Here is a 24,434-nt window from a genome sequence, read left to right on the forward strand (position 1 = left end):
ACAATTTCCTATGAGGAAGCAAAGTCTGTGGACTGTGGTGGGTACTCATATCTCTGCGGTTGAGGTCACCGAGACAGGGCCCCAGGGGTGGATGAGATCCACCCGGAGTTCCTAAAGGCTCAGGATGTTGTGGGGCTGTCCTGGTTGATACGCCGCTGCAACATCGCGTGGACATCAGGGACAGTGCCTCTGGATTGGCAGACAAGGGTGGTGGTCCGCCCCCCCCCCTCCCTCCCTTTTTTTAAGAAGGGGTTCCAAGTGGGGGAGCACACCGCAGGTGTTCTGGATAGGAGTGTCCGGCAGAAGTGGACTCTCAGATTCAGGATGACCAGTGTGGCTTTTATCCTGGGCGTGGAACAATGGACAGCACTACACCATCAGCTAGGTCCTCGAGGGTGCATGGTAGTTCGCTCAAACAGTCTACATGTGCTTTGTGGACTTAGAGAATGCATTCGATCCTGTGGAGGGTGCTCCAGCAGTATGGGGTACCGGAACCCTTAATATGGGCTGTTTGGTCCCTGTACGACTGGTGTCAGAGTTTGGTCCACATTGCCGGAAGTAAGTCGAATTTGTTTTCAGTCAGGGTTGGACTCCGCCAAGGCTGCCCTTTGTCACTGATTCTGTTCATAACCTTTATGGACAGAATTCTAGGCGCAGGTGACCTCAGCATTGCGTCTCTACGTTTTTCAGATGATGTGGTTCTGTTGGCTTCAACAAGCCATGATTTTCATCTCTGGCTAGAGCGGTTCACAGCAGAGCGTGAAGCAGTTGGGATAAAAATCACCACCTCAGAATCTGAGTCCAGGGTCCTCAGTCGGAAAAGGGGAGAGTGCCCTCTCCGAGTCAAGGAGAAGATCCTGCCCCGAGTGGAGGAATTCAGGTGTATCGGGATTTTGTTCGAGACTGAGGGAAGAATGCAGCGGGAGATCGACAGGCAGAATGGTGCAGTGTCTGCAGTGATGCGGATTCTGTATTGTTCCGTCTTGGCAAGGAAGGAGCAGAGACAAAAGGCAAATCTACGTTCCTACCCTCACCTATGAGCTCCAGATTGCTTCGGACACATTGCCACACAATTGACGTTGATTGACTTCTCGTCAAAATAGCCTCACCTTCGGATAACTAAGTCGTGGCTGACATCCATTTTGCTGTCCTCAGCGACGCATTTAGTTCACGGTTTGGTCATCATGTTTACTTTTACAACTTCCAAACGAAAGTGGAGCAGGAAAAGGACAACTGTTTGGTTGTTGTCAAACACATTTCCATGTTTGACTAAGTAAATATGCTCACAGCTGATCACCGTGATCGACGTGAAATTTGTTGCGACCACTAATCACGATCATACTGTACAATTACCCAGCCCTCTACTAAAATAAAGGGAAATACAGCAAAATAACCTATTTACTACATGAAGAAACTCACTTTCCAGGACAAGGTCTAATCTTCCTCTGAATGTTTGCCACCTCAGGGTTAATGATGAGTACACAATTTTTTTTCATTTTTTTTTTTACACTTGCTATGCGTTTCAGGCTCAAACCTTTACTAGCTGTATTGACGATGTTTTAAGCAGTATTTAAATGTTGCTAACTTCCATAAATGTAAGCAGTTAAGAACTGCATAATAAAACCAAGATAAAATAAAACTACTCACCTTTGGACAACAACAACAAAAAAAAAAAAAAAAAAAAGTACTGAACAGCCAGACCCTTAAGTCGCAGTAACTTTCATTTCCGGTTCAATAGATTTCATTACAATATTTCTCTTTGCAATGATTGGCACAACAGAAAAAGAAAAATACTCTTAGTTCTACACTTTTTAGATGCTCACTGTGTATCAAACATGATAATGGTTTGAAGTTTAGATTTTGGTTGAAGCACAAATTGTTCCGCGTTTTGGGCATTTTTCTGATCAGCTGTATCTATTTCTTCAACATTTGTGTTTGCATGTTCATAAAATAAATGAGTCAGAGAACAGACTAATAGTGATCTGGAAGTTATGACAGAGCAGTGTAGAAAGCGGAAGCAAACAAATAATTACAACCCAAAAAAATTACATCTTACCGGGGAAAGTTTCTGAATTAGGTCATGAGCCACATGCACCAAATTTTTATCTTCCTGCATGTGCTTTTGGAAACGCCGGCTCTCTTCCTCTTCTAGTAAGTCAAAGTCATTGGCGGCGTCTAGCAAGGCCTGGATAAGGCCTTTCCAGGAGCGCAGAGCAGGAACCTGTGGGGCCACGGCGGAGCTTATCCCAGTGCCGATCACTAAGACGAGCTCAGGGGCATGCTTTGTCTTCAGGCTGGGCAGCAGTTTCCTTTTGGATAGACAGATGATATGCATTTCATGAAACAGGGCTTGCCAAAATCACACGTGACTATGTCCTGGTTTGTGAAAAACGCATTACAAATAGTAATGGAATTATAGTAACTAACTACAGAATTTTATTGTAATGCATGACATACTAATTCCCTATTATACCTGTTACAATTTCAGTAAAGTGAGTTGTATTGCCTTTACCATATGTTAACCAAGCATCTATTCTCTGTACACTTCCCTCTCAATCATCTGTGATTCCGTGATTCCATTCACTAAGGCCCAGTACACACACAAGGATGAGACAAATCTTAAAAGATTTTTTTTATCTGTGACAGACCCTACACATAAAGTGAAAAAGAAAGCTGACATTTAACAGTTTTGGTCATATCATGTAGTGTGCTCCAATAATTGCAACACGCAATAACACACAAAGATTCTGTTCCCCCACCGGTCTGGAAAAAAGTCCACAGACTCAGAAATCTCACGGTGATCTCACAAAAACAAAGATGGGCAGACACTTCCGGGTATGCTCCTTTGTCACCGGAGTGTTTCCAAAGGTTGCCTGAATCGGGAACCTTGTAAAATGGCAATGACGTCTCAAAAAGACTGGCTTTGGAAAATATTACTGCAGTCTGGGGAACCCACTTTTAGACAAAAAAAAAATTACATCGGGTAAGACACATTTGTTTTCATTATAGCTGGTGTGTTGTTCCTCAATCAGGGCACTTCTTTGATTGGCTACACTCCATTTCACATCACAATTCACGGTGTCATGACTCGGGAGATCTCCGCCACACGTCCGCTCCAGAGGTGTGTAGAGTAGCCAAATATTGTACTCAAGTAAGAGTATTGTTACTTGACAATAATGTGACTCAAGTAAAATTAAAAAGTAGTCCTTCAAAAAGTTACTCAAGAGTAAAAAGTACACAGTGAAATAATTAATCACATAACTGAGTAAATAGTGAGTAACTTCAGATGAATTTTTTAACCACAGCATCATCTCCTTCTTTTCCTTTCGGCTTGTCCCATTAGGGTTCGCCACAGCATGTCATCCTTTTCCATGTAAGCATTCGCCACAGCGTGTCATCCTCCTCTTTAACACCAACTGCCCTCATGTCTTCCCTCATTACATCCATCAACTTTCTCTTTGGTCTTCCTCTAGCTCTCTTGCCTGGCAGCTCCATCCTCATCACCCTTCTACAAATACACTCACTATCTATCAATTTTTTAACCACAGCATGAACATCAAAAAAAAAAAAAAAAAAAAAATTACAAAATAAAATGTAAATGTGCAAATTAAATTCTGATGTTGCAGTGAGTGTGTGTGTGTGTGTGTCTGCAATTTACTGCACGGTGTTTTCTAAAGTTATAAGTGAGCTGAAATATCCCCGTTTGGGTAATATCCACAGTGCCAGACACATCCTACAATATATGAAAGCTGTTGTTTTTCTTTGTCTAAATGTAAACAAAAGTAGCTCGCTGTTGACTTCATGGTAACGACAACCTTCCCAAAATGGCCGCCACATATGCACGACAATCAGTCGGGCTGGCATATCTAGTGTTAATAGCTATGCCTGGGAAGACCAATAGAAGACGTGTGAGGTAATGCGACTTTCTTGTGTCGTTTGATTGGTGAACTAGCCTTAAACGTCGCTAGCGCTTAAACTGGATTGGCGCAAACAGCGCCAATCATCGACAGAGACGGCGACCCCCGGCGAAAAACTCATCGAATCTATATGATTCACGTAAATGGCCTATTTTGAGTTGAAAACGGCAAATTTCGCCAAAAGGCGACTGATTTGCATGTATGAATTTACCGAACATGCACACTTCGGCAATGTGGGAGGAAGCCGGAGTACCTGGAGAGCACAGGGAGAACACGTTCACCCCAAAAGAGAGATTCTGAGAATCGAACCCGAATGGTTTGAATGGTGAAGCAGCCGTGTGTTGTCCAGCTACAAATCTCGCCTCTTCTCACGCACTGAACGAAAACCGAATCTCTTTGTAGAAGTGCTGGTTGATCATCTGGGGCAAACTTGCAGTTTTGGGTTTGGAATATTTCTATTGCGACACCGGCCCTAGAACTATTCTGACACACCTCGTAGACTTAAGACAAGACTATAGATCAGTGGTTCTTAACCTGGGTTCGATCGAACCCCAAGGGTTCGGTGAGGCAGTCGCTGGGGTTCAACCGAGGACTCGACACACGCCGTGTGTGCGTGCGTTCGTGTATCCTTTTTAGACTGCATTTTGAATGCCGTGTTTATGCCATTCAAAACGCAACGCTGTGTTAAGGTGGGCGTTAACCATTACGGCGCTGCTCCTCGAGCTGAAATGATTTATTTATTTTTTTTTAACTATTTTTATTTAACCACATTTCAGTGATACACTTGAGTTAAGTAGCATTGCTGTGGTGTCAGACAGCGCATCCAATAATAATAAAAAAAGAGCCCCAAAAAATTTGCTCTTACCTACAAACCCTTTTCGAGGATTGTAGAAATAAGAAACATATTTTGTTGTGAATTTTCACGACGACCGTTCCTCTGGCATGAGAGTGGCACTTACCAAGGGGAATGGCAAGAGCAAAATTCACATTCACTTAAACTAAATTTTCATTGAATTGAATTTTTGTTTTTTTTTGTGTGAAATTCAGGTTATGTTGGTTTTGTTCATTTAACAATGATTTTGTGTGCAACTGGTTCATTTTGTGCATGACCTGGATGACTGAGAATCTACACAGACAATAAAATATATGCTTTTGAATTAGAAATACATTATATTTTATTTTTCAAATTAGGAAGGGTTCTCCTGATGTGAACTCCAGATGAAAGTGGCGGGGTTCCGTACCTCCAACAAGGTTAAGAACCACTGCTGTAGATATATTGTTTACTTTTTAATGACAAACTGTTGACGAATGAGTGCTTTTGAGCCACGAGCGTTAAGCACCATCATCACATGTGCTTACCTGGGCTTCTTTCCATTTGAATCTGCATCCTGTGAGTCAGCTGCAGTTCGTTTCTCAGTTTTCACCGCTACAACAGAGGCCATTCAGCACCTGGAGCCATAACAACAGTCCGTGTCACACCAAACAACGAACACATGCAACTTTTCACTCACACGCCAATTGGCTTAGAATTGAAACAGTAAACGAAACGATGCACAGTCCAGAATACGTTTCGGAGTCATGATCCAAACGGGAAGTACGTTTGTTTTAGCAGCGCATCTTTCGTAATAAGAATTTGCTTTTTGGCGAGCCCAAGGACAAACGCCTGTTGCCTCGCGCGCCTTGAGCCACCCAAAGCCAAAAGATAGCGTATAAAAAAAATAAAAAAATAAAAAAATCTCTCACCGGCATGGAAATGACTCACCTTTATCCACGAAGGAGTAGGCGCCCAGCGTTTAAAATTCTGCTCACGGAGTACCGTCTCTGATTCCAGCTCAATGAGTAACACTGTACACGTACACTGCTTACAATCTCGTCGCTTTTTTTTTTTTTTTTTTTTAATGGAAAAAGTCCACGTCAAGTATTTGTAACGAAACCCGACTTTCAAAATGACAAGCTAACTTGACTTTGATTTGACAAGTTGTTCCCGACTGTCTTTCCAACCTTGTTAAAAAAAATAAAACCCACAGGAACTAGGGTTAACTCGTCATGCAGAATGTGACGGGAGCCTTGGCAAATGGCAAACTAACGTACTGAGCTCAAGTTTGAACAACGCGGAGGCTTCACTTTGGCCACTGTTGAAGTTTTGTGTGCTGCTGTCGCGTGAGAGCCGACAGGGGCGGTTGAAGTCGCCGCCTGCTGCCAAGTGTAGACGCCTTCACGTGCCGCTCGGATAACACAGTGTCTACTTTGCGGTCAAGAAACAGGTCGTTCAAAACATCGCTTCCGTTAAGATACATTGTGTCTTATAAATCCATATTCCGTACCGTTTATCGTCACTAGGGTCGCGGGCGTGCCGGAGCCTATCCCAGCTATCTTCGGGCGAGTGGCGGGGTACAATGTACAATGTACCTGTAAATGCCAGGCCACACGCCACATTGCTACTCTGAACTGGTCATAGAAACAAACATTCGAACTCACATTCACACTTACGGGCAATTCAGTCTTCAATTAACCTACCATGCATGTTTTTGTTAACTCGAATTGCCTAATGGCATGATGACGCCTCCGGACAAATTGGAGTTTTGTAACGTTTCCACCTACACAATCGATCTAACAACGTCAAAATATTTTGATGTCGTGTTTTACCTGAACGTGTATTCTATTTTCCAAACTTGATGAGCCTTTGAAAGCAACGCGACACACACATCCAACTCCAGTATGTGACGTCAGAGGCGAAGATTAGGTGGTCTCGGTGTATCTCTCCAATATATATACGTTAATATAAATGAATATCTCCTCTCGGAAAACTATTGCGTAAACTGCACTACACACCATTTATCTTTTTAATATAGAATGCATGTGCTGTGTGTTGTCGTGAACTAAGCCCGCTAACATTTTTTTTTTTTTTGACACTTGGAAAAATAACTACGGTCATTTCAGTCAACGCTTCCTAAAATGGAGTTCACAATATTTTGGTGTTGTATCTCAAGACACCTAGAAAATGACATTTCCCCCTGCTGGCATGTTCAAATCTGTGCATTAAGCCTTTGCTAGCATCTTCTGTTATTTTGACCATAAATCGTCAATCTGTTTTTGCTTTTTTAGATTTTATTTTAGTGCTCATTGTTGAAAAAATATATAAATATTTTTTGCATTATTTGTCAAATCGGAAAAAAGCACAGATTGTCTTAACTATTAACCAGTTCGTTAGATCATTACTTTTAACAAACACTTGGATTGATGCTTTGACAAAATCCCTTCATACAGCAGTAAACATGGATTTTCCTCCTATGCAAATCATTTACAATTATAGTGCAATACATATGTACCTGTAGACCTTGAAGCAGGAGTGGGCGAGAGCATTTGAGCTGGCCCACTATGCAACTGAAGAAAGACAGAGCCCAGAGGAAGGGCGTTTAAAAATAAATAAAGTAATCCCCAAAATACTTAACCCTCAAATACTCACAATACATAATTTCTTTGATCAGTTGCATAATTTCTATTTTATTACATAACATATGGTTCTTGGAGGACAAACGTAAATGGCCCCTGAGACGAAAAAGTTTCGAGCCCCACCCCTGCTGAAAATTATATAATTGGTGAATGTCATTATTATTGAAATATGTTTCAATTTATTCTGCAATATATTATTGTTAATATATTTGAACATACAAAAGATATCATTGAGCTTTCATAAACTTTCAAAAATATTTTTAAAATTCTATTACTTCAGTCACTGGTGAGTATTACAGGCTTTCAAATACAATTAAGGTTCCATGTTAATTTGATAACAGGATCAAAGGCATTCTGGTTGCATTTGATCATCAAGGCAAGCCATTATTTGCAAGATGTGTGTGGTTAACAAACACTTAAAATATATTAATGATCAAGTCAAAAGAGGTAAAATCCCTGAAACAAAACTCATATTTCTAACCTCGTCAGGTGTCCTTATTGAAATGCAAAAATTATGATTAGGGCACAAAATTTATCCTAGAAGCAGAACAAGTTGAAGTGTATTATTAAGGCTTTTGGATATATTTTCTGCTATACTGTATATAATGATAGTAAGGGAATACATTGGTACATACTTAATATGCTCTTGGCATTTTAGCATTATACAGAGATGGAGCCCTCTCTAAAGTTGGTTTTGCCTATCAGGACATTGAGAAGTGTTGCTTTGCCCATCTGGCTCTGCTTTCGAGCTTCTGAGATGATGTTGCCAAGCTGCTCTTCATCCTCTCGCCTTATAAGGTAGCCCTTACCGCCATACCCATCGGCCACTGTGTGATAATCTGCAAAGAGTGAAGCGAATGGTCAGTGTAATACAGTACCATATGGGAGATCATCATGCTCAAACAATGTACCTGTAAATGCCAGGCCACACGCCACATTGCTACCCAGAATGGGAACCTGTTCTCTGGAGATCTGACTCCAACATGCATCATTTCCCACAACAGCAATAACCGGTGTCTGGAAACAGAAGAGAAACACTAATTAAAAAGCACATCCCCACCGCAGATGGGGGATGCTTTTATTGTACAAACATTAGCATTTTTTGCATTCCGTGCCATATCCGTTACAAAAGTCCCCAGCTAAGCAAGAACTCAAAGGATTTTTTTAAGGCATGTGGTTTTTAGTCTTTCCCCCTGCTTGTTTATGTTTTTTGTTGTTTGTATGGCTCTGAGAAACTGCCTCAACAAAGGGTGAGAAGAGAAAAAGGAATATACTATAAACCAACTACTTTTTTTGTTTGTTTTGTTTTTTTAAACACAAAAATCCGTTTTTATCATCCACCACCACCCTTTGCTTATAGAAAAAAAACATGACAATGTCATGATTCAAAACAAGCTTTGCTTTTATTCCCCATTCTGGAATTCTGGATTGCTTAATTTCTCCTGATCGCAAACATGCTTTGATTGCAACAGATTTTGAGCGTCAACTCCAACAGAAATAATCGAAAAAAATACTATTTACAGATACAGTGGATTGCTGCACACTCGCAGTTTGGCAACTTATCTGCAGATTTTGTTTTACAATTTTTCACCGACCAAGCACATCAAACGCCAGAAAATCTTATGTCTTGTAAGATTATCCTTAGATCTCAGGTGTGTTAAGAGTGTATTTGTCCTGATTTTAGGGTCCGAAACAGGTCAAGGCCGACTATTTTAAATAATGAACATTCAATATAAAGCAAACGGCTTTCGAGTCAGTGAATTGTGACGTGGAAAAGAATATAGCGAATCAAGAGCCGCCCTGACAAAGCAAAAGGAAAAGACCAGTCTTTTTTGTTTTGTTTTTTGTATAAAAATGGGTTCCTCAGACGGCAATAAGTATTTTCCATAGCAAGTTGTTTTTTCAGGGATATTGCCATTTTACTAGTTTCCCGGCTCCGGCAGCTTCCAGGAACCCTCTGCAAAGATCAGTGCATATCTGGAAGTGTTTCTTCTTCTTTGGATTTGTGAGATCACGTGTAATCACGCAAGATTTTGAGATCGGTGGTAGTACAGAATTTTTGTGAAAGGTGTTCTGTGTTGAGATTATTGGAGCAAACCACATACGATACAATGAAAACTGTTAAATGCCTGATTTCATATCTTTATGTGTGGGGTCTGTCACAGATTTAAAAAAAAAAATAAATAAAATAAAATCATATTTGAAAAATCTTTGTGTGCACTAGGTGGTTCGTCCCTGCTTATTCAATCGTTTTTGGGGTTTAAAATAAAAAAAAAAATACAAAATAATAATAAATGATGGGCATCAATTATCCATGGATTTCCGCTATTTGTGTATAGTGGGGTCCACTGTAATCCAAAAATAAATGCTTTCTCTTGGAAAAATGCCCGCTTTAGTCGAAACGTTCTATGTAAACACAATCCGAATAAATTAACATTTTAAATGTTCAACTATTTAACAAAATCAAATGAACCAGCCAACTGAATGGCTCGGCTTGTCTGGATGTAAGAGTATGAGTAATGCCGCATGCTCTCATGCTTTATTTTTTCATGGAGAGTACAGGTGAGTCAGGCGACCTTGATAATGTTTACAGCTTGGAAGCACATATCTCAGCTCAAAAGTTTCCAACATACTGAAAAATTACTGCTTTTGCAATGTATAAAGGGGCACCATGTCTTTGGCAATGTTCAGCACAATTCACTCTGAGCTTCTTCTTGTTATTCACAAAACAATAAAAAATAATTTGTGTCTCATGTCTGTTTCGAAGCTGGAATTAAAGTTGCTAGTCACTTTTTTTTATTATTTTTTTTTAGTTAGTCATGAAGTGAGTGGGTCAGGAAATGTGTTAAACATAGTGACCAAATCACTGTGTTTGGCACACTGACTGCTTTTGTAAACTAGCTCCTTTCTGTTTAAAGCCATGTCGCTCGTGTAACCCACAGGTGTCATCATCTGGCCCACCACATCATTTTATGTAGCCCGCAAAGGCAAATCATGTGCGTCAAATTCCATGATTTCTGCTAAAATCCGTACCAAAACATCAACTTGTCCTAGGTAAAAAACAATTAGGTTGAGATATTTTAAGCATGTTTTTTTTTTTTTTTTTTTTTTTTTTAACCAAATCCCTCTTTACAGTAATTCGAATACCAGTAGTTGGACAAACTACTATGCTTGACATCTGATTTCAAAACTAGTTTTCGATCATTTTGTTGTGTATGTGTACTATGTACTATGAGGCGATGAAACCTTTATATGGTTTCATGACAGCCCTCTGAGGGAAACCAAAACTACAATGTGGCCCTTGACAAAACTGAGTTTGACACCCCTGGTTTGAGCAGTGCTCTTCAGTTTGGACCCGCTTTGTAATACTGAAGCCACTCAAAAACAGACACGCAAACACCAAAGGAATGAAAAAGGTGACAGACCAAAAACAAAACAAAAACATTGTAGGGGTTTCTGGGGGGATCCCCGGGCCCCCGCAGAGAATTTGGGGGATTTTAACATAAATTAAATAAATTAATCTGGAAGACTTCAAACAGAAAAACATTTATTTACACCGCTCAAGTACATGTTGATGTACAAATTGAAGATTAAAATTAAATTTGCCTAATTTCTTTGCTTTTTTGTTTTGGCCTCCAACTTGAGCCAGGCCCATCTCCACCTGCACCTGATGCCTGCTTCAAGTTGTGCCACATGAATAGCATCCTCCTCTTTAAGCACTCTCATTCTGGAAAAGAATTGACTAAAATCATGGTCTGTTTCACATAATTTTTCACCATTACCAACTTCAAAGGCTAATCCCAAATGCATCCTCCAGGAAAATATTAAGTATTTTTTTTTTTTTTTTTGGCCATTTCTGAATTTGAAGTTAATTCATTCTGTGTTGTGACATAATCCCTAACATCGGTCCGTCGCTTAATACATTTAACATTAACATCCGTAAATTATAATAATTATAATAATTAGATCATTGTAGGCACGTTTCCTAATTAATACAAGATGTACAAGCGGATCAGATGCAGCGGCGTAAGTGTTTGTTCTGGTGTTTTCAACTCCTGTGACTCCAAAGCAGGTCCCGAGTGAACAGGAGGAACCTGATTTGCATGTATGAAAAACAAATCGATAAAAAAAAATTGTCCTGAAAAACTAATTAAACAAGAAAGCATATTGTCCAGGTGTACAAAGGACAATGCCTGAAACGTGAAGTAAGCAGACGCACATTCAAAGAAATAAGACTAGCGGCATCACAATACTTTTGTTTAGGGTGACCATGCCTTTCGTCACTTATTGACAAAGTTAAAGCACAGTATTTTGTTGATTATACATTTTACAGTGGTTACATTTTTCTTACACTCATGACAGTTGAGACCGTTAAATTTACTACCTCAAATATTGCCTGTACAATACTGTTAATAAACGTTTTGATGATGCCAACAGTTTAACTGTGGAACAGATCATTTTTATTTTCTATGTGAAAATGTACAGTATTTTGAAATATGACAACGATTGACCTCAGAGGTTCCACTGTATTTTAATATGTATTCTAATATCCTAGATTTCTTATAACAGTATCAATGATAATGTATGTACCTTCTGACGAGTGAACGTGTCGAATTCAGCAACAGTGTATCCTAGGGAACCGTCACCATAGACAATCCACACCTAAAAGGCACAGGAGGTCATATTTCATTCACGACGCGTCACAAGCAGATGGATTCCTTTCATAAAAGCCTGCGTCAGCACAGCACCTCTGATTCAGGCCGGCACAGTTTTGCACCGAGTGCAAATCCTCCTCCCACTCCCAGCGTCCCAAAAGCCCCTGCAGAGAATCAGTATTTACAAAATTTACATCTCATCTAAATTGCAATCCCAGATGACTTTTTCATGTCATGTGAGAACCTGGATCGAGCCAACGTAGTGGTCCGCGCGGCCTCAGGATGTAAGCAGCACTTCCTACAAAATCACCGCCGTCTGCAACAATGATACTGTCTTCTGACATCTGCTCGTCCAACATGTGAAGAACTTTCAAGGGGTTCAAGTGATGCTCTGTCTTCTCATTGGCTTTTGCCCTGAAGATTAAAAAGACCAAATTTAGCTTCGCTTAATTTAACATTTGCTTGCTCATCAACATTCTGTATAGCTGGATGGCTTATATCACAAGAAAAGGCCAGTTTCCCCTTCAAAGTGTTAAGTTTCAAAAACACAAAGGATAGTAATTTGATGCATTTAGTATCAGATATGTAACAAAGAAAAATAGCTGTCATTACTGTATGTTTTATGTTTCGTAATGTATAAAAGTACTCATCCAGTATGTAGTACATGCATAATAAAACATGTTTCGTCGTTGGTTTAGATGAAGAGTGATGACAGTACATGAAGAACACAGAGATGCACTATTTTTTCAAGTTGTAACATGAACTTATCACATTTTTTCAAGATGTGATGCTTTCACATTATAACGTGAAATTGTCATTAAAACAAGATAAACAAGCAATGTTAGAAAATGGCTTGTTCATACGAGTGAATTAAATTCTACTCTATGCTTAATTTGAGACATGGTGAGATTCTACATTTATTGAGCACTGTGGATGAGATTGTTATCAGTATGCGTACTCTAAGTAGGATTTTGCAGAGCGGTGGTGGGGGGGGGTTGTACTTATAATAATTATTAATAATTTTCTGGTATGAAGTAAAAACTCAAACTTACTGGAGCACTTTATTAAGAAAATCAACCGTAGCTGTAAGAAAGTGCTGTACATAACAAATATCGAACTTAAAGCACAAAACTCATATCTTGATTTCAGTTCACATTATAACATGAATTACAGGATACTTTTCACGTAATAACCTGATACAAATACAAAATTATATTTTACATAGCAGCGGCACGGTTTTGGCCCACTGGTTAGGATATCTGTCTCACAGTTCTGAGGACGCGGTGTCCGGCCTCCCCTATGTGGAGTTTTCATGTTCTCCCCGTGCCTGAGTGGGTTTTCTCTGGGTACTCCAGTTTCCTCCCACATCCCAAAAATATGCATGGTAGGTTAATTGAAGACTGAATTTGCCCGTAGGTGCGAATGTGAGTGGGAATGGTTCATATGTGCCCTGTGATTGGCTGGCGACCAGTTCAGGGTGTCCCCCGCCTCTCGCCCAGAGTCAGCTGGGATAGGCTCGAGCATGCCTGCGACCCTAGTGAGGATAAGCGGTTTTGAAAATGGATGGATGGATATTTTACAAAGCTTCCTCACCTATTTATGTTTTCTTTGGTCACATCTCCTGCTTTGAGGCTTTGAGGCCATTCTTCTGGACAGCGATGGCCCTTTAAGCCTTTGGAAAGCCGTACTAGAAAGGTACCAGCGTCACCTATAATAGACAAACATTTTAGATATTAACTGTCTAAATTAAGGTGTTCGTCCTATAAGGTATTCCCCCCCAAGAGCATATACCAGTAACATAAGGAGTTAAAGCAACATACAGCATACAGTGGAACCCTTGAAGTCATGCAATTATGAAATTGATGAAGATTTTCTGAAAAAATAAACCCTGTATGTCACACAAAATGTTTTGTGATGCTAATATAGACATAGGTACCAGTGATGGCAAAGAGGGACAACAACTCTGGAACCTGAATTGAAACTTATTGTGACATAGCAGTAGTGTGGGAACCAACATCTGTCCTGACTGCTCAGTATAAAAAACAAAACAAAGCTAAAAAGAAAGTTTTGATACAGAACAGTCAAGAATGTTAAATATGTTGATCCATTTTTAACAACCGCACTTGCCTCCTATTATAACTAAACTTCTTTTTATATTTGTATGCGCTTGAAGCATGTGTAAATGCTAAAAATGCCTGGTATAGTTATGAAAGGTTTTAGGATGGCAGTTTGACCCAGAAATATATTTGAATGTTAATTACTGATTTTAAAATATGAACAAATTATAAAGGTTGCCCAAAGACCCGGAATGGATTCGGTCTAACATCAGAGGTACCACTTTACATTACATAATTCTGTATATTTGTGGGTTATTGAGGCAAGAAACAAAATGCTAGTGACAAAAAAGGAGGAATGAACACACCTTGAATTGCTACAGTTGGTTTCCAGAACATATCAGAATTTTTGAGCAGCTGCGTCCTGTCTCTGTTGACAGCGATGATCTTGCTACGTCTGTTCAGAACTTTGCCGTAGCTCAAACGGAAGTCGCACACTGTGCCTGCCAAAACAATTAAAACTATTTATGGTTTTTCGAAACACTGAACCTCTTTAATGTTTCAAGATAACAAGGCGAGCATAAACTTGTCCGCCGAGATTTATCATCAGGTTGTACAGTAAAGATCAAGCTCCAGATAGGCTGACAGGCATTTGTGGAATAAATCTTGCAATATTTCACAGATGAAATAATTATAGAGATACACACAGTACATCAACTACAGTTACACAAATACTCACCATGATGTTTCTCAACCAATAGAATCAGAGGATGCTTTGAAATTAAGTTAAATTATTCATAAACTGGTAAAATGTAGAGTAAAATATTATATGAGGGGTGAAAATTACACAAGGAAGGGGGAAAGACTTATTGCCAAAACATCAGACCATTCTCATTAGCTACACATTTGGAGCAAGGGCTGTGTTTATAGTGAGAAAGAGTTTGAAATACATACAGACATGGAACAGAAAAAAAACATGAAAATAGCATTAAAAAAATGTAAATCTCTTCACACCTCTTCCAGTCTTATGCCACTTTGTATCATTTCCTCATGCTGCTAAAAAAAAAAAAAAACGACTACATTTGACTTAAGATTTTGCACGAAAAAAAGGCTATGAAACATTACTTCTACTGTAAAAACTGACCTCCGAGGACTACCACATCGGCCTCCTTCAGAGCATCACGTCTGTTTTGTCTAATGTGGATTGGGCTGTCTTTACCCAGCATGCCTCGGGACATGCCCCCAAGGAAGCAAGGGATGCCCAACTCCTCCAAAGCACTCCTGTAATGCCATCAAACTTATTATATTGGATGATACATCTAATTTACTTTCATAGACTGAACCTGCCAAACAACAGTGAAGAACAAAGAGCATTAAACAAGAGAATACTTTGGCTTTATACGGTTTTACCTGATCTCATCAACTGGTGTTGGTGGTAGTGTGGCTTGGCTTCCAAGCAGGATAATAGGTTTATTGGCTCGACTCACCAGTTCAATACACTTTTGTACCTAATGTGTGTTGCCAAAAAAACAAACAAAAAAAAATAGGTATGAAACAGGTTTAATGGTTGACAAACAATGCCACTAGGAAAGGAAAATACCCACAAAGCTACGTCAAGTGTCGACGTACCTGATTGTCTGTGGCTTGCGGGATGTGAATAGGAAGAGGTGAAATGTCTCGCCTCTCCCAGGCACCAGCAAAAATGTTCATGAGATGGTTGTTAAGGTACCTAGCAACAACATATACATACTATTCAATTGATTTGTATATATATATATATATATATATATATATATACAGTCAATTACATAAATATTGGCACATTGTCACAATTCTCCTCTTTTTGACTCTAAACACTACTAAAATGGATTTGAAATGAAGAGAACAAGATATGCTTTAACTGCAGGCAGATGTTCAGCTTTACTTTGAGGGTATTTACATCCAAATCAGGTGAACAGTGTAGTAAAACTGTTAAATATACAAACTTTTGTAACAGTTTGTATATACGCCTCCCACTTTTTAAAAGACCCAAACTAATGGGACAAATTAACAATCCTAAATCAAACTTCCCTTTTTAATACTTGGTTGCAAATCCTTTGCAGTTGATTACAGCCTGAAGTCTGGAATGCATAAATATCACCAGACGCTGAATTTCATTCCTGTTGATGCTCTGTCAGGGTTCTACTGCAACTGCCTATCACTTACAGTGGGAAGAAAAAGTATGTTAAACCATTGGAATTTCTTAAATTTCTCCATAAATTGCTCATAAAATGTGGTCTCATCTTTATCTACAAACCCCAATTCCAATAAAGTTGGGACGTTGTGTAAAATGTAAATAAAACAGAATACAATGATTTGCAAATCCTTTTCAACTTATATTCAATTGAACACTCTACCAAAATAACATTTAATGTTCAAACTGATGAATGTTATTGTTTTTTTGGCAAATATTGACTCATATTGAATTTGATGTGTGCAACATGTTCCAAAAAACCTGGGATAGGGGCAACAGAAGTCTGAGAAAGTTGAGGAATGCTTAAAAAACACCTGTTAATAACGTGCCACAGATGAACAGGTTAATTGGAAACAGTTGAGTGTCATGATTGGTTATAAAAGGAGGATCCCCGAAACGCTCACTTGTTCACAAGGAAGGATGGGAGAGGTTCACCACTTTGTGAACAACTGCATGAGCAAATAGTTCAACAGTTTAAGAACAGCGTTTCTCAGCATACAATTGCAAGGAATTGAGGGAGGCCGGCACGGTGTACGACTGGTTAGCACATCTGCCTCACAGTTCTGGGGACTGGGGTTCAAATCCCCGCCCCGCCTGTGTGGAGTTTGCATGTTCTCCCCGTGCCTGGGTGGGTTTTCTCCGGGCACTCCGGTTTCCTCCCACATCCCCAAAACATGCGTGGTACATTGATTGAAGACTCTAAATTTCCCGTATGTGTGAATGTGAGTGCGAATGGTTGTTTGTTTCTATGTACCCTGCGATTGGCTGGCGACCGGTTCAGGGTGTACCCCACCTCCCGCCTGAAGATAGCTGGGCTAGGCTCCAGCAGCCTGCGACCCTAGTGAGGATAAGCGGTAAAAGAAAATGGATGGATGGATCATCTACGGAAATATCATCAAAAGATTCAGAGAATCTGGAGAATTCTCTGCACGTAAGCAGCAAGGTGCGAAAACCACCACTGAATGCCCGTGACCTTCGATCCCTCAGGCGGCACTACATTAAAAACCGGCATCAAGATCAAGGAGATTGCCACATGGACACTTCAGAAAACCCTTGTCAGTTAACACAGCTTGTCGCTATATCTACAAATGGAAGTTAAACTACCATGCAAAGTGAAAGTCAACAACACCCAGAAACCCCGCCAGCTTCTCTGGGCCCAAGCTCATTCATCTGAGATGGGCTGGCGCAAAGTGGAAAAGTGTGCTGTGGTCTGATAAGTCCACATTTCAAATTATTTTTTGGGATATTATGAATGTCAGGAGTGGTGAGTGTATACGCACACACCACTCACAAATGTTACTTTTTTCCATAATGTGTGAAAAACACATACCATGAAACAATTTTGCCCATCAGGCCTTTGGGAGGGTTTTTAACAGCAAACTCTCTGGACACCAGATGGAAAGGGTACAGAGTGTCGATGGGGAATTCGATGAAAACGGGCCCGGGGGTTCCAGACTGGGCGACAGCCAGCGCCTTTCTCAAAACAGGCACGATTTCTCGGACTGTTCGGATGGAGGCACAGAACTTACACAGAGGCTTGAACAGAGACATTTGGTCAATGTCTTGAAGCGCTCCTCTGCCCTGGACCCACAACAATAAATGACAGGAAAACATTGGTTGTGACATTAAAGCAACCTTATTTACACTCATTACATTTTGTCACAATGTAGTATTTGACTGTACCTGAAGTAGTGTCCCAGCAGCCCCTCCCATGAGCAACAACGGTGATTCCGCCATTTGAGCGTTCTTTACTGCTGTCACGGTGTTAGTGAGACCTGGGCCAGCTGTCACTGCAGCTACACCAACGGTACCTAATACAAAGACAGTCAGTATCAGGACACAACATTAGGTACACCTACATCGACAGTCCAAGATGAGAAAAGCTAAACGTTACATTATCGGAGGCACATTTTTACTCATGTACTACTGTCGGTTACAGCGACGGCTTTAAAAAAATTTGATAAAAAGTGATTTTATTGAAAATTGCAAATTAATATAACAGCATCTTTATTGTTGTGGTTGTTTACTGTGGTGCAAAACTGCACATCATAATGAGAGGCACTTTTATTATTTTGCCAATATTATGTAACAAAAACAACTAGAAACATTAATATTCAATGAATTTTACTTTAGTTATATGTATTTAACAATCTCTAATTTCATTTATTAATTACCGTCATTTCTCATGTATAATGCTCATTACCCCCCCTACCCCAAATCGTCAAAAGTCAATAGTGCCAATTAAACATGAGTATTGGGGCAAATGGAAAAAAAAACTCACATTTTATAAATGTTTGCTCCCATCTAGTGGTTAAGAAAAAGCTGTACACTTTCATTCCAAAATGCCACCGCCACCTAGTGTTTATAAAAAAAAAAAGTGTAGCCTACACCTTCATTCCAATATGACAGAGGTAGGTATGACTGCATATATGTAGTTGTGCTCATAAGTTTACATAACGTGGCAGAATTTGTGATGTTTTTTTATTTTTTATAAATATGACTGAACAACAACCATCATTAATTTATTTATGGTTATGTTTTGTTTAATGATAATGCTTTTCTGAAATGCTTGACCCTTTAATTTGAATCCCATTGAAATAAAAATTTCGCCTGGTCCTTCATGATTTCTTTAAAGAATTGAACCCATCTTACAAATTCTGCCCAACTGTGTGTTTTCTAATTTACTAAATAAAAGTAGGGCTGTGAATTCCAAAATAAGAGCAAGTAAATTTATAAAAAAGGAGTACGTGTTCAAATAAAGTGCTTAACTTCAGACTAATTCTTTGAAAAAACTAACAAAATACAGATAATACTTCATGTTTTGATCATATGGGTAGAAGCAAAATCATGCGTTGAAAAAATGCATTATACATGGGTAAAAGGGTTTTCCAGAATTTTGAGGTCAACTTTGGGGGTGCGTATTATACATGGGTGCGCATTATACACGAGAAATTACGTTAATTTTAATTTTGAAATATAAAAACAACATCTTTCTAGGAGAAACCATAAATACAATAGAACTCAGAGCAAAGAGGTCCTTCCTCCTCAGCCAAGACTGGACCTGGACCTAAAGCGAGTGGACGACAAAAACTGTACATTCACCTCTGTCCTGGCTGCTCAGTGCAATCTGGCAACAATAAGTCAACATCAATAATAAAACAAAAAAGGGCACACCGCAAAGTCAGCTGTGCTTAGTTTGAATGTGACGACATTCCACGACCAGGACAAGCAGTAATTCACCTTTGCACATCAGTCATCATGTCAGAGTGAATGTTGAGTACGGAGTACATGGATTGTTTTTATGTTTTACTATACAGAGGTTAACTTCTTTTTACACTTGTAAGAGTTTACAATTATTTTAATTACAAAATAATGTTTATGTGTTCAGTATTTTATAGTATAGTATATTTGTTTTATATTTATCTTTTTTTTTTTTTTAAAGTGTTCTATATATAAAGTTGAGCGGAGTTAAACTGAGAAGTCAAATGACCTTCAGCGATCTTCACTCTCCCCTTCCTTAAAGGCTACACCTTTGTCACACATCGTCAAAGTGTTAGTGTTGTGAATGTTATAGCTTATCTTAATCTTACATATTTGTAGTTCGTTCATTGTTTAATTTGCCGGAAAATAATACTGAATGCGTGTAAACCGCTAACTTACATGCGTAGTCCCTTGGTAGGTCAAATAAAAACACCAGTCATCCATCCATTTTCTGAGCCACTTACCCTCACAAGGGTCACGGGAGTGCTGGAGCCTATCCCAGCTATCATCGGGCAGGAGGCGAGGTACACCCTAAACTGGATGCCAGCCAATCGCAGGGCACATATAAACAAACACCCATTTGCACTCACAGTCACACCTAGGGGCAATTTAGAGTCTTCAATTAACCTACCATGCATGTTTTTGGGATGTGGGAGGAAACCGGAGTGCCCGGAGAAAACCCATGCAGGCACGGGGAGAACATGCAAAACTCCACACAGCCGGGGTGGGGGATTGAACCCCGGTACTCAGAACTGTGAGGTAGACACTCTAACCAGTCACCCACGGTACCGTGCCACAAACACCAGTTTGCATAGTCCGCATAGCAAATAGTAAAGTTACTTGTCTACAAACCATTATTTTGGGCACACACCCAGGAACAGGACTGCAGATATTAAAATTCAGAAGATATTTACTTATAGTGGACACATAAAGTCTACACACCCCTCTTCAAATGCCATTATTTTGTGATATAAAAAAAAATTAGACCAAGATTAATAATTTTAAACTTTTTCCACAATTATTGTACATAAACTCTACAACTTTCAAATGTCTAAGAAAAATAAAAAATTCTAAAGAAGGGAGATAAAAGTAAACAACTGAGAAAATGTGGTTGCTAGTCACAACTTACAGCACAAGTCATGGACTGCTGATAAAATACGGCACAACAGAGACAATACCAAGAACTAGAGGTGGACATCCCTTCAAAATTGATGAAGAGCCGAAAATAAATGTTTTGGTTTAAGAGGCCGACAGCAACATTCAAGGAGCTGCGGGAATTTCTGGCAAGTACTGGCTGTTTGGTACATGAGACAACACAAACGCCCATCTTCTTCATGTCTGTGTTATAGAGTAACGTCGCAAGATGCTAGCTTTATCTTAACAAGTAAAAAACACTTCATATCTCCCTAACAGATGTAGGGGAACATGTGTTTAAAAATGCTCTGATGAAACCAAGGTTGAACTTTCTGGCCATAATTACAAAACAAATGTTTGGTGCAAACACAACACTGCACTCACCAAACACTCACACTCACCAAAAGAACACCATAGAGTCATGCTCACAAATATTGGCACCTCATAATATTTTTACCTATAGTGAACCATAGAGGTGTCAGCATCATGCTTTGGGTCTGCTTTTCATCAACTGGAACTGGGGCCTTGGTCAGGGTGGAGGGAATTATGAACTGTTCCAAATAGCAGTCAATGTTACCACAAAATCTTCAGGCTTCTGCTAGAAAGCAAAAACTGTTAAGAAAAGCCTATGAGAACAGCTGGACTTCATTTGGGGCTAATCGGAGGCATAACATGAGTTTGAAACTTATTATTCATTCTCAACACAGCCACATCCCCAGTTATAAGAGGGTCTGCAAACTGTGCAACCGCATTATCTCAGTTGTTTTTTTTCCCCAAGGGAAAATATCTTTTTTTTCCCCTCAATTGTGTGGTCCCGGTTATAGGTCATATTTATGGAGGAAAAATGTTTTTTGATATGATTTAGCTTGATCTCATATTTTATACCACAAAAACCTAGCATTTGAACAAGCACGTGTTGACTTATTACAGCCACTGTATATTTTGTGATATAAGTGGACCTGAAAGCCGCGCCACGGCATCAGCAGCAAAGACGGCCGTGGCCTCGTGCCTGGTGTCCACGATCCGGATTCCCACTTTCTCACAGGCCACCAGGATGGGCGAGATGTGTCCACCAACGAGAGTGAAGACATATTTGATCCCGTGGGCACGCAGGACCTCTGCCACGCTTTCACCGCCATGTCGAGGGCTGTTCGTCTCAGTCTGCGGGACGTCAAAAAAGGACGGGAGATTTGAAAATCTGGGTAAACTGGCATGAAGTGATTTACAACAAATAGATCTATAAACAAGTTACTTCCCAACTAGTTCACTGTGAAACAGCATTTTTTAAACACAATAGCCACATTGTGGAGGCGCACAGTGAGTGATGCACTTTGTGCAATGCCTCAACAGCCAGGGTGTGATGTTGACCTTTGTGCTAGAAAGGCATACAAAGTGTAAGATTACATGTTCGTCTGCACTCGATCTTATCTTCTCTCACATTTTGAAGGAAATGATAGTTGGGATGATGACGATGTGGGATAATTTAAATCAAATTAGCGTTCAACACTCCAGCTGTGTAGTATACAGACGACTAGACAGAAATACTATAATTGTAGCTCATGAACGCTCACCTTGTGGAAAAACTGATACAGCATTCCAAATTGGTAGGCAGCAAACACAAGTCCGCCTAGAGCAAAACATGCAGAACATCCGAGAATGGCCACAAACGACTCCATGCTAAGAAGAAAGAGATGGAGGGGAGATCCGGAAAAACGGAATTAAGTTATTTTCACAAACAAAACATTGAAGTCCAAAATCTCATCAATGCGGGATAGGCTAAGTTGCTCAGGAGCCGATGCAAACAAGAGCTACACGGTGAAAGTCGTGGCATTCTAGTGCATTCACTGTCGAGTTAGCGAATACGACATTACTTAGGGGGGAAAAGGTTAAGAAAGTGCAGTCGATTCTTATGTTGACAGTGACACATCCATTCATATTTAGATGAAACGCTAGCCAGACGTGCAAAGTTGAGCATTCGCTTTCAAAATAAATTGATTTTAATTGATAAAATAAAATATTATACATTAAAAACAACTAATATCAATCGAATATAAATTAAATCAATTAAATATAAGCATTATTTACTTTATGTCGAAGTTTTTCATCTATTCCAATCACGTAGAAAACGATAAAACTTTATTTTGAAGGGAAAGAAAACATTTTCCGGTTAGTGGTATGAAACGCCTCTTTTAAGATGCGTGCCGCCGGCGACGCTAAACTGGTGGAGGCAAAGTGTCAGCACATGCCATGTTTGTAGACACCACGAAAGCTCTTAGACATTAGAATGAGAAATATATATATATATATATATATATAACCCCAATTCCAATGAAGTTGCATTCCTCAACTTTCTCAGTCTTTTTTTGCCACCTGTCCCAGCTTTTTTGGAACGTGTTGTAGCCATAAAATTCTAAGTTAATGATTATTTGCTAAAAAGAAAGTTTATCAGTTTGAACATTAAATATTTTGTCTTTGTAGCGTATTCCATTAACTATAGGTTCAATATGATTTGCAAATCATTGTATTCTGTTTTTATTTATGTTTAACACCACGTCCCAACTTCATTGGAATTGAGGTTGTAAATAGCTTGTTTATTTCCATTCTTCACGAGGATTGCGCTCCAGCAGTGACAAGTAATGCTTTCCTCTCCAAGGGATAATAGGTGGGGACAGCCATATAAAGTCATTATAGCAGACTTAATTGACTGGTCAGCTAATTCGTCAAAGGTTTGGCTGTGTGTATGAAAGAAATGAATACAATGGTATATTAGCTGTCTTTCCATCAAAATATAGTTTAATGCATTTGTTTAGACAGGTGAGTTTGGAAATAACATGTCTACATTTAGAAATAACCACTATGTAGGAGGTGACTACAGTATTTGTATTGTAGATGAGATAATATCCTGCAGGTGGAAGTGTTGTACTGCATTTTAATTTTGATGCGCCGTTCTACGGCTGGGAAATGGAGCTCTTTTTCTGTCATTTTAGCTTTTATTCGTGCTCTGAAGATCCATTATTATTTCATATTATGAGTATCCCTGGGTAAACATTTGTTTTTGTTTTTTTTAAATCACAGTTTCCTTGAGATAATCCTTTTGAGATTGTTTCTATAAATAAATATATATATATATATATATATATATATATATATATATGCCTGAGGGCGGAACAGTGTGTTTCTATAAATAAATATATATATATATATATGCATGAGGGCGGAACAGTGGACGACTGGTTAGCACATCTGCCTCACAATTATGAGGACCCAGGTTCAAATCCGACCTCGCCTGTGTGGAGTTTGCATGCTCTCCTCATGCCTGTGTGGGTTTTCTCCGGGTACTCTGGTTTCTTCCCACATCCCCAAAACATGCATGGTAGGTTAATTGAAGACTATGTGAGTGTGAATGGTTGTTTGTTTATATGTGCCCTGTGATTGCCTAGTGACCAGTTCAGGGTGTACCCTGGCTCTCACCCAAAGATGGTTGGGATGGGCTCCAGCACGCCCGCGACCCTAGTGAGGATAAGCAGTATGGAAAATGGATGGATAGATACTTACATGACAAATACATTCTACTGCATATGGCCCACAGGCAGCAGTTTCCCCACCCCTGCTGTATGGCGCATTGAATGAATGTCATTGTTGTCAATAAACATAAGAAGCCAAATTTTATTATTGTTATTATTATTATTATCATTATTATAAGTACAGAGTTCATTATATTTTATTG

General features: G+C 39.5%; 2 protein-coding genes across 7 annotated transcripts in view; both read right to left on the reverse strand.

Moving 5' to 3' along the window:
* The window catches only part of fam118b (family with sequence similarity 118 member B), a 27,381-nt gene extending 20,704 nt beyond the window's left edge, over window positions 1–6,677 (reverse strand). The window contains exons 1-3 of one of the 5 annotated variants that reach the window (XM_061781320.1): window positions 6,564–6,677; window positions 5,277–5,366; window positions 2,057–2,309 (exon numbers count right to left, since the gene is read on the reverse strand). In XM_061781320.1, the coding sequence (XP_061637304.1) occupies window positions 2,057–2,309; window positions 5,277–5,359 (336 nt within the window). In that variant the 5' untranslated portion in view covers window positions 5,360–5,366; window positions 6,564–6,677. Of the gene's footprint in view, window positions 1–2,056; window positions 2,310–5,276; window positions 5,367–5,679; window positions 6,387–6,434 lie in introns of those variants that run through there. The other 4 variants (XM_061781321.1, XM_061781323.1, XM_061781319.1 and 1 more) reach the window with 4 other exon arrangements.
* An 844-nt stretch (window positions 6,678–7,521) lies between these two features.
* On the reverse strand, window positions 7,522–22,652 carry ilvbl (ilvB (bacterial acetolactate synthase)-like). 2 transcript variants are annotated; one of them, XM_061781317.1, is made up of 14 exons: window positions 22,279–22,652; window positions 21,667–21,868; window positions 17,996–18,123; window positions 17,643–17,893; window positions 15,709–15,808; window positions 15,490–15,587; window positions 15,224–15,360; window positions 14,448–14,582; window positions 13,619–13,733; window positions 12,270–12,439; window positions 12,119–12,189; window positions 11,961–12,032; window positions 8,282–8,387; window positions 7,522–8,209 (listed from the first exon to the last, which is right to left on the reverse strand). In XM_061781317.1, the coding sequence occupies exons 1-14, from the start codon at window positions 22,381–22,383 to the stop codon at window positions 8,031–8,033; spliced, it is 1,869 nt and encodes a 622-aa protein (XP_061637301.1). In that variant the 5' UTR covers window positions 22,384–22,652; the 3' UTR covers window positions 7,522–8,030. The 2 variants fall into 2 exon arrangements, with proteins under 2 accessions (XP_061637301.1, XP_061637302.1); XM_061781318.1 differs by lacking the exons at window positions 21,667–21,868; window positions 22,279–22,652 and adding an exon at window positions 21,165–21,631.
* Window positions 22,653–24,434: the final 1,782 nt, after the last annotated feature.

This window comes from Phyllopteryx taeniolatus, chromosome 8 (genome assembly GCF_024500385.1).
Source record: "Phyllopteryx taeniolatus isolate TA_2022b chromosome 8, UOR_Ptae_1.2, whole genome shotgun sequence".
Classification (NCBI taxonomy): Eukaryota; Metazoa; Chordata; class Actinopteri; order Syngnathiformes; family Syngnathidae; genus Phyllopteryx; species Phyllopteryx taeniolatus.

Excerpts from the sequence above, each read along its gene's own strand:
- ilvbl (XM_061781317.1), bottom strand. The coding sequence starts at position 22,383 with ATGGAGTCGTTTGTGGCCATTCTCGGATGTTCTGCATGTTTTGCTCTA. Across the intron at positions 15,361-15,489 it reads ACACCAGTTGATGAGATCAG|GAGTGCTTTGGAGGAGTTGG; the intron begins GTAAAACCGTAT and ends ATGGCATTACAG. Across the intron at positions 13,734-14,447 it reads ACCAACTGTAGCAATTCAAG|GTGACGCTGGTACCTTTCTA; the intron begins GTGTGTTCATTC and ends TGTCTATTATAG.